The sequence below is a fragment of the Xyrauchen texanus genome, chromosome 13 (genome assembly GCF_025860055.1).
Source record: "Xyrauchen texanus isolate HMW12.3.18 chromosome 13, RBS_HiC_50CHRs, whole genome shotgun sequence".
NCBI classification, from domain to species: Eukaryota; Metazoa; Chordata; class Actinopteri; order Cypriniformes; family Catostomidae; genus Xyrauchen; species Xyrauchen texanus.
In genome coordinates, this window is record NC_068288.1 from 17,092,264 (window position 1) to 17,103,034 (window position 10,771).

The window sequence follows — 10,771 nt, forward strand, 5'->3', positions numbered from 1 at the left end:
GTGCAGGGCAAATTAAGGATGGTTTCACATGACCGCTGCAGCACACTCCAGAGATAAGATCAGCAGAGCTCTGGAACAGCGCTGAGTGAAACTTGCGTGAATCATTTGCACTTCAGTAAATAACACAAAACTTATTTGACCCATTTGAATTATATGGAGGAAATCAAACCTCTCAAACTGATAGACAGCACATACTGCATTAACAGCAATGACGAGGTTAGGTGGAGATAAATAAATCATCACTTTTTAAAATACACAAAATCCTTCTTAAATATATTTTGAATGCAGTAACACAAAATTTTTACGTGAATGATTCATATTAAATCAATTAGAGCAAATCTATTAGACTTTATTTTTATTAGGCTTCAATTTTGAATGTTGTATTTAAAAGTTTCTAAATGTGTTTAGGCTTTTAGCTTTTTCATAACAAACACAGTTTATTTTATTAAGAAAAGACTAACAACATTAACCTAACCACAGTAATGTGAAGCCACCAATGGTCTTACCTATTATTAGCCTTGTCATTACAAATGTCACTGTTAAACAATGGTAGAACAATGGAAAACTTTCATAGGCAAGTACAATTTGAAAGGGTTGAAACTTCCATGAACTATAGAAAAAGTATTGACTAATTTTCCTTCTGTTCTAACTGGCGTTTGCATTTGGATATTGTATAGGTTACTTAAACCATTAGGCATGTGTCCTGCTGAACACATATTATTCTTGTTTAAATAAAATGTCCAAATGCATGCAGTTAGTCTCCAGTTACCTTTAATACTTTTTGCGGGGTGGGGATTTTGGCTAGTGAAATTGCTGAGTGGCTAGTGACTTTGGAAAACTACTAGCCACAGTTGCTGGTGAGCCAAAAAGTTAATTTTAACTTTTGTAGTGTAGTGGGCTAAAGCACATAACTGTTAATCAGAAGGTCGCTGGTTCAATCCCCACGGCCACCACCATTGTGTCCTTGTAACGAACCCCGCTCCTCTAGTTCACCCCGCTTCATCGAGCTCACACGCTCGCTCCCAATCAGCCCCCTCTGGCTCTCACGCTCGCTCCCAATCACCAGAGTATTAGTTTCACCCGCACTCGTCCCAATCACTAGATTATTAGTTTCACCTGCACTGTTCGTTTTCCCCTATATACACGCTGCCTTTTCGTTTCACACTTGTTGGTTATTGTTTAGTTTACCCCTTCGCTTTGCCTGCTCTAGTGTTCCCCTAGCTCCCCTGTCTATTCAACTCGCTTGTCTTATCGCTTTACTTATTCTGATTCCCCGGCTTCGACCTTACGCTTCCCTTGACCACTCTTCTGTAGATTTGCCCCTTTGCCATATTCTGATTCCCCGGCTTTGACCTATCGCTCCCCCAACTACTCTTCTCTGGATTTGCCCTTTTGTACTTTTGCCTGCTCTTTAATAAAAGCAGTTTTCTTTTACATTGTGACTGTCTCTTCTTGTGCGGGTTACAGTCCTTGAGCAAGGCACTTAACTCCAGGTTGCTCCGGGGGATTGTCCCTGTAATAAGTGCACTGTAAGTCACTTTGGATAAAAGCAGCTGCCAAAATGCATAAATGTAAATGCATAAATGTAAATATGTATAGTATAATAATTGTGCAAACTGTGTAAAAGTCATTGTGTTTGAGTGTATGAGGCAATGCTGTTCAAACAAGCTTTTCACCGCTGAGGTAAAAAGCCCTCTTCAAAACCTGGAATGTTCTTTTATCCCATGCCAGGCTCCCAATCAGGAATACAGTTCATGCGTTATGTAAGTTGTTGAAGAAGCCCTGAGAAGGACAAAGAAATTTAGCCGGGAATCTCCTGATTATGTTACCAAATAGGCCCGGTTGCTAGGGAGATAGAGTCACATGGGGTAACATCCTCGTGGTTGTGATTAGTGATTCTCACTTTTAATGGGGCGCATGGTAAACTGTGCATGGATCGCAGGAAAAGGGTATGATAAAAAAATAAAATAAATAAAAAAATAAGCTTCGGTACAATTTAGCATAACAGTTCTATTCACACTGCAATTATCTAACAAGTCACTCTATGTTGAGTACATGATAAAGTAATCTGAAGCAGAAAAACACTGACCACAGATGATGTTTTAACAAGTTTAACTTCCAGCTCATATCCAGTGAGTTTCTGCTTAAGTATACAGAACTGAACACACATCGTGAACACACAAATGTCAGCTTTACAATTCATATCCCTTCAAAAAAGACCTGTGGTGTTACTGTGAAACATTTTGTTCACTCCTTCCTGCTGTTACCCATAAGCTTTAACATGAATCAATCTATTCAAATAACTTGTACATTTAACTCTATTCTCTATTACATAAAAACAAGTATAAATAAAGGCTCTTTACGATTGTTACTTGCTAGAATGTATGATAAGATCCCAATGAGATATTAGCGACATTATGTCAGACAGTACGATACACACATTCCCTTACAAAAATCTAAACTAGCCTCAAATTTGCTGCTCGTTATTTTCAGATGCAAATGAACTTGTGATTCACCGGTAGTGGTGAACCTCCGACAAACCTTTGGCAGCAATGGACAATTTGCAGCAAATTTGCCATGAACTCTCGATAAGTGGTGGCAAATAATTTTTTCCCAGTGTCTCTGCCAGAACTTCAGCAGAGACTAAGATTCAATGCAATGGGAATAATTGACATGTTAAACTAAGCAATCAAAGACAAGAGAAATCTTTTACAATCCCCAAAATGTGGCTCAGAGGGCAAAATCTTGGGCAAATCATATAGTGTGAACCCCACTTAAAGGGTTAATTCACCCAAACGTGAAAATTCTCTTATCATTTACACACCCTCATGTCATCTAAGAAGTGTATAAATTTCTTTCTTCTGCAGAACACAAACATCGATTTTTAGAAGAATGCCTCAACTCTTTATGTACATACAATGCAAGTTAATGGTTACCAGGCCTTTGAAGGTCCAAAAAGCAGATCATGTCACCATAAACATAATCCATGAAACTCAAGTCAATGACTTGAAGTGGTTTTGGGTGAGAACAGACCAAAATCCAAATCCTTTTTTACTGTACATCTTGAATGCAGTCTCCTTGGCAATCATGATTTCAAGTTTGATTACACTACCTATAGCGGCATCTAGCGCTCTGTGCATGTGTCAAGCACTAGGAAGTGTAATTAAGCTTGAAAACATGATTGTGCCAGCAGTCTGCAATGGCAAGATGTACAGTGAAAAAGGAGTTATACTTAGATCTGTTTGCACCTAAAACTAATTGGATCACTTCAGAAGACATTGATTAAACCACTGGAGTCATATGGATTAATTTTCTAATCTGACTTGTTCTCCTGACTTGAGCTTCAGAGGCCACCATTCACTTGCACTGTATGGACATTCATAGCTGAGATATTCTTCTAAAAATGTTGTCTGTGTTCTGCAAATTAAATAAAGACATACACATCTGGGATGGCATGAGGTTAAGTAAATTAATAAACTTTCAGTCTCCTGAAAGGTGCCCGGAGACTGAAGCCTCCCCGGCCTAGCCTGTTTCCCTCTTGGGATCTCTCAGTGGTCCTCTCGGGCCTTCAGAGACCCCCATTTGAGCCACTTGATTCAGTCGAGCTCAAGGCCCTCTCCCTAAAGACGGCCGTCCTGATCGCATTAGCCTCAATCAAGAGATTTGGAGACCTGCAAGCGTTCTCTGTCAGCGACACATGCCTGGAGTTCAGTCCGGCACTTTCTCACTTTATCCTGAGACCCCGACCGGGCTATGTGCCCAAGGTTCCTACGACCCCTTTCAAGGACCAGGTCGTGAACCTGCAAGTGCTGCCTTGGGAGGAGGCAAACCCAGCTATTTCGTTGCTGTGTCTGGTGCGTGCTTTGCGTACCTATGTGGACTGCACGCAGAGCTCTAGATGTTCTGAGTAGCTCTTTGTCTGTTTTGGCGGATGGCGGAAAGGGAACGCCATCTCCAAATAGAGGCTAGCCCACTGGGTCGTTGATGCTATTTCCTTAGCCTATCACGCCCAGGGTGTGCCCGCCCCCCTGCAGGTCCGAGCACACTAGAAGTGTGGCGTCCTCATGGGCACTGAGCCACGGCACCTCCCTAGCAGACATCTGCAGAGCAGCGGGCTGGCCAACAACCAATACCTTTGCCAGATTTTACAATCTGAGGGTTGATTCGGTCTCGTCCCGTGTTTTGTGAGGTCCGAGCTGGTAGAACTCGTTAACGCGGCACAACTGACAGGGTGTTCCGTTTGCACCTTGCGCCCTTCACCAAAGTGATCCAGTGCGCCTTCTGTCCCAGGTCAGCCACTGAGCGTTGCTGCCTGGATGTTTTTCCTCCCTAGCCTTCTGGCCTGCGAATTCAGCGGAGCAACTTGCGGCTAGACCCACTACGAGCCTCAGGGCTCTGTACTGGTGTCAGGCTCCACGGGCATAGTTCCCTATTCAGGCTAACCCCCCATGATGTATTTTCCGCGGTACGGTCCCCCTCTCGGCGGACCCGTGTTTCCTCGGGCAGCCCCGCTGCCTCGGCCCCATGCTTGTAGAGTTCCCCCCTTCATTAGGCTGGACCTACCACCACGCCATATCCCACGTCCGGCTTCACAACCCTTGTGGTGTATTTGCCACACATCTCCTCCCCCTGGACTGGGCAGGGTGTGGTCTCCGCAGGGTCTTCCCCTCCTGAAAGAATAGGACATTCGCGGACCGGACAGTTACCTTACCTCCGGTCTCGCCTCAGCGCCCGGCACGCCGCTGCTGATGAGTTCTGAAGACGCCTCCTTAGGCCTCTTCCTCAGTATTTAAGCTGCCCTCTGCCGGCTGCGCGGAGCAGGACAAGTGCTTCGAGTCTTCTCTCAGCACCCTAGCCTCAGGGCTCCTGTCACCCCTGACAGGCTCTCCTGCTCCCTCCGGGGAAAGACCGCCTTCCCCGACTTATGTTGGGCCCCACCGCTTTACGTCCTATGTGAGAGACATAGTGAGAGAGAAGGCCGTGGCTGCTGGGCTTGCTCCCATGCTAGCATGTAACACCTTTTTCTCCCTCAGGGGTGCGGGAAAACCTAAGTTGGTATGCGAAACTCTTTGAGGGGGCGTTGGGTAGGGCTACGTGCACTCGGTACAGGTGCCGCTAACACGCAATAGCCTGCTTTGCACCTGTTTCGACAGTCACATAACACAGCGCGTGACATTTTTATATGGACCCCTTGTGTCACTTCCTTCGACACAATGTCGAGAGAGTGACAGAAGGGGAACGTCTTGGTTACTGTTGTAACCTCCGTTCCCCGAGGGAGGGAACGAGACGTTGTGTCCCTCCTGCCACGGCACTAGACCTAGCATTGTTAATGGCTGTGCTTCATCCTTTCGGCTCCTCAGTGCAAAATCCTGACTGGCATTTGCTGCCCCGCTTCCCTTTATGCCTGTATGTCCGGGGCGGGGCATGCAAATTCTGTCTGCCAACTTGACATTGGCCTTTTCTCAGGTTCAGAGGTACGATTCGGCATCTGAGAAGACCCCTTGTGTTACTTCCTTCGACACAACTTATCGTTCCCTCACTCGGGGAACGGAGGTTACAACAATAACCATGACGTTTTTATAACTGTGACCTTAATTGCCTGCTCTCTGTAAGCTTAATATCTTAACGACCGTTCCACCAGTGCATGTTCATTAATTGTTTATGGTCCATTGAACACACATGGAAAATTTTGTTTAAACCCTTTACAATAAAGATCTGTAAAGTTATTTGGATTTTTACAAAATTATCCCTAAAATACAGTGTTCCCAAAAATGGACATTTGCAGCATCTGAGGGCAGTTCTGAGGTCACTACAATGGGCGGGACACACGGAAAACACCAAGCAGTGCACAATTAGACAGGTGGAGATATGGTATCTGATTTTCCACTTGGGTCAAGGGCAGGTGCGTCCCCAAATTGATAAGACTGCAGTGATTGCAGTCTGCCTGAGACACAAGACCAAAAAGAAGGTGAGACTGTTCATGGGGCTAGCTGGCTACTATAGAAGATTTGAGCCTAATTATTTGGACGTCACCAGCCTGCAGACTGATCTCACAAGTCCCAAAACTGGTCCAGTTCATGGAGACGTGCCAACAGGCTTTTGTACAGGTAAAAGCTGCGCTTTGTGGCAGACCGTTGTTACATGCTCCTGATTTCTCTCTCCCTTTTGTTTTACAGACCGACACGTCAGACAGGGGGTTGGGATCCGTGTTGTCCCAGCGGATCAAAGGGGAGGAGCGACTAGCGCTGTACATCAGTTGGAAGCTCTCAGAAAGAGAATCGAGGTACAGCAACATTGAGAAGAAGTGTCTGGCCATCAAGTGGGTGGTCTTTACCATTCGGTATTCTTAAGACAGGCTTTTACCCTCTGTTCAGACCATGGCCCACTCCAGTAACTCCATCACATGAAGGATACCAATGCGCGGATCGACGATTGTCTCTAACAGTTGTTTGTCATTGCAGTGACAGTGAAGATGGAGTTAAGTGTGAGCCAGAAGCCAGTGGAGGGAAAAGAGACACGTACACACCCCTGCTGAGCCTGTGTGGCATGAGAGTGTTTTCCGAAAAGAGAGTCTTTTGTTCAAGTAGAAAATAAATACGTGCCGCTTGAGTATACCTTATTGAGTTTAAGTTTAGCATTCCCGATTCCTCCTTTCTCACCCCAAGAATCTGACCCTGTTACAATAATATAATATGAAACACAAATAATAAAATAAAAAAACTTTTTAAAATAGTTTGTATTGTTTTTTTTATTGAACCAAGCCTCTTTACCGTCAGTAACATCAAGGGGTACACATATTCCAGAACGTCAAAGTCTTTTATTATAGCTATATTGGAATATTAAACATGACTAAATATCAGTAAACAGCTGGACAATAATTAAATGGTTCAGCCCATCCTTGGCTGAAAGCTTTACAATTGTCAGGTGTTTTTAATCATTGTTTTTCTGGGGTTACAATGTTTCCAGCCACACTGACAAGTTCTGTTAACCATCTGGGGTAGACGGATGCGCCGGTGCGTCCTGCTGGATTTTTTTCATCATAACAGCGGAAACAACATATAATACTCCATCATTTTGGGGCATACAGATAAGTGTAAGACATCATTAGAGACTATAAAGGGACTACTTTTATTTGTGTACACTCACAATAACAACAAAACCTTGTGCTTTTGTAAAATAAAAAGGGTGCACTTTCAGCTGTCTCTTTGTTTGCAAGCATATTTCTTTATATTGAAATTTGAAATATGTCCTATATGAAATATGTCCTAGATTATATTTTAACTAGGGTTTATGCTGCCTCATTATCATCAACAAAGCTTGTGCTTGCAAATATGTGTTTGGGTATTATATTATAATGAATTCTGATGAATTCAATGTGACATTAAAGATAATGATGCTGAAAATTCAGCTTTGATCACAAATTGTATTTTACAATATATTCAAATACGAAACTGTTCTTTTAAATTGTAAAAAGAGTTCACAATATCACTGTTTGTACTGTATTTTGGATCAAATAAATGCAGTCTTGGTGAGCAGAAGAGACTTCTTTTAAACGGTAGTGTAGGACTAAAATTAAGTCAAGTCTTTATGTAAAGAAAATGTATAATCAGATTACTTCTTTTAACTTAAAACATGATTTTAATCATTAAGTCTCCTCACATTCATTCTCTTTCTGTCACGCTCCTCAGTGATAGGCCCAGGGGAGGGGTCTTTGTCTCCTCAGGTGTGAAATACATAAATATTCATGATAATTCGCGCCTCCTCGCATTTGACTTTTCTAACACTAAAAGTGTCTTACAAAAGTTAAATGATTAAATTGTTTTGTATGAATAAGTAACCAGGCTACGAGATCCAGTTCTCAAAAGTCTTATGAACAAATGTTTAGTATGTGTAATATGGCCTTATTTCAATGACTTAACATTTTTGTTTTTTCAGAAACCATGCATAAACGTTATTTTCTCAAAAATACAAACATGTACACACATGTTGCTCACATATTATTGTAGCCCAGTTTGTGCTGAATACAGTGTTATCTGACTTTAGCCTTTCATATGTTTTTAAGCAACTGAAAAAAGCACAAATGTCAAGGCATGTCAAAACTTCTCTAGGGCCCAAAACACCCTCAGACCCCAGAGGGTTAATGAAATTACTGACAAAAATGAGGTGTGTTGTTATTATTATTCTGTTAACAACATGGAAATATGCACATCATGAGGATAATAAGACATTTCTACATAAAACGTGGGCTACTGCTGATGAAAATATGATGAAAAATAATAACATGAAAAGTTAATGCACTAACAATGGTTAGAAGCAGAAAAGTCTTGTTAAATAAAACCTTGTCAAATGATCCAGTCATAGTATTTTGAGGAGACGGGCCATCTGAGCTGTGGGAAATAAAGAGCTAAACAGGATAAACTAAAGCACTTGGTGGGTTAATCACCTTTTTCAAACGCATCCTAGATAAATAACATTAATAAGCTATATTATCAACAGAAATATAATATTGCCACTTACATCTGAACAGAATGAAGTGAATTCACAGCTGAACTTGAACAAGGTGCGGAAAACCTCATGAATAGGCCAGTGCAATAACAATGAAAAGTCTTTAAAAAAGGGAAATGATCAACACTAGGCCTGTCCCTGTGCACAGGAGAGGCTTACACACACTCTGACCTGGGTGGGGACACTTCTGTTTGGATTTTGGTTTGCAATTTACCTGAAAAGGAGCACAAGCTGCTCTACAGCAGTGCAGGTAGCTGCAGGTAGATGCACGAGAACATCGCCAGCTGTCAATCAACATCATTGATAACAGCTGCAACTAGTAGTCATTATAAAAAGCTCCAGTGCTGAATTGAATTGTCACATGCTGTAATAAACTAAAATGAATTGGAAACTCTTGCTCAAGAACTGGAGATATTACTTCCACATTAGACACTTTCCTGATGAAAGATATTTCAAAAAGTGGTGGGGACAAAATTGCCAAAGACAAAAAATGCCAGGAGGGCAATATAAGCGAAAACAGTCACTAAGTGTGACCCACCAAAATTCGGAGTCTGCTGGTGTGGAGCCAGCTTTACACACACACACACACACACACACACACACACACACACACACGTTGGTGTGGCTATCCTTATGTGGACTCTCCATAGACATAATGATTTTTATACTGTGCGAACTATAGATTTTATCCCCTTCCCTACCCCTTGTTGCGTAATGATTTGTAGAAGATCTTGTTGCCTAATGATTTGTGGAATATCTTTGTGTTGGCTGTTTCATAGTCACCACACAGGGTAAGTCTGACAATGTGCAATTCTCACAGTACACACAAACTGGTATCTCTGCTGGGCCCTACTGTTCAGGCAACACTGATTTACAGCCAGCTGTAAAACAGAGGGAACCCAGACAACATATTTATTGCTCAGCGGTTGCTCTGTCAAAGCTCTGGAGATTTCATGGAGATCTCAATTATGCTTTAAGTATTAACTTTGTCACAGATGTTTCCCCTAAAATTCCATAGAACAAATAAAAATAGAAATGGAGTGATTGAGTATGGACAACATAGCTCAGAGTATTTTGAAACATTGGAAAAATTGGATGAGAAATGTTTGAGTTCACTTTGAAATCTGTGATATTTGATGGAAGTTTGAGACAATGTTGAGATCTCTAGAGTAGACATGAGTTTATTGGGTCTTTTTCAAAAACAACCAAAATATTCAAGAAATCTCATTGGAGGAAGTTCCCAGTTGGGTGTTGGCACATTGTAATCGCTCTCCATTTCAATAATCACATTTAATGGTGAAACATATTCTTAATGCATAGATAAAGGGGATGTCCATAAACTTCTTTCTCTCTCTTTCTTTTTATTCCACCAATTATTCTCACCCTAACTAACATTTTTGACAACCACTTTGCAATCACAGTTTGTCTTTCCATGCATCTCTTTTATCAGCTATGTTGTGTTGGGCAGTGAATTAGTTCAGAATGAGAGCTATCGAGGAACAATAGTAGCATAAAGACCCCCACTGCATGTTCCTCATTCCTCCCAGTCCCACTTTCACGTGACCTATCTCAGCCAATCAAAAACTCAATCTGATCCAATGTTTCATCACACTGCTTTATAGCACCATAGTTCTATTCTCTATAACTACTGTGGTGGACAATGGGACTCTTTGAAGAGTTGCTATATGTGAGAAAGAGTGATTGAAATATAAAGAGAGAGAGAAAGAGAGAGGTTAAAGGAGGGTGTGAGACTGTGGGTAGGGGACATTCAGATTTTCCCACAGATTTGATGGCATTCCCAAGGAACTGATCATTTTTCAAGATGATTTGCTTTTTAGTTCAGGGCCAGAAGGGGTCTACAAAGCTCACTTTTTGTGTAAAGTTAATCCGCAGAACTCACCAGGTTAACAAAGTCCTGGTAGCAGATCTTGCCGTCTGCATTTCCATCAGCCAGGGCGAGAAGAACCTCCAGCTTGTGAGGGTCCAGTTCTGATCCATGAGCTACAAGCAGGTCTCGAAACCGCTCAGTGCTGATGAAGCCTGAATTCCCTGGATCATACTAAACATATCAGAAAATATTCAATTAGAATGCATAAATCACTATGGAACTTTTCAAGAGCAAAGACTGTGGATACGTGTAAAATGGACGTCATTCACAGTTTATAAAAGACAATATGACATTTAATAAATTGTATCAAAATATTTTGATGATTGGAAAGCCATTGTAAACAATTTCAGAGGATAAAAAAATCGCTATAAAATCAAT

At 41.8% G+C, this 10,771-nt stretch overlaps 1 protein-coding gene across 3 annotated transcripts in view; it reads right to left on the bottom strand.

The window, feature by feature from the left end:
* rhbdl3 (rhomboid, veinlet-like 3 (Drosophila)) overlaps positions 1-10,771 on the bottom strand; it is an 86,105-nt gene that overhangs the window by 23,702 nt on the left and 51,632 nt on the right. For 2 of the 3 annotated variants that reach the window (XM_052140287.1, XM_052140288.1), the window contains one exon: positions 10,406-10,564. In XM_052140287.1, the coding sequence (XP_051996247.1) occupies positions 10,406-10,564 (159 nt within the window). Of the gene's footprint in view, positions 1-8,517; positions 8,597-10,405; positions 10,565-10,771 lie in introns of those variants that run through there. The other variant, XM_052140289.1, reaches the window with a different exon arrangement.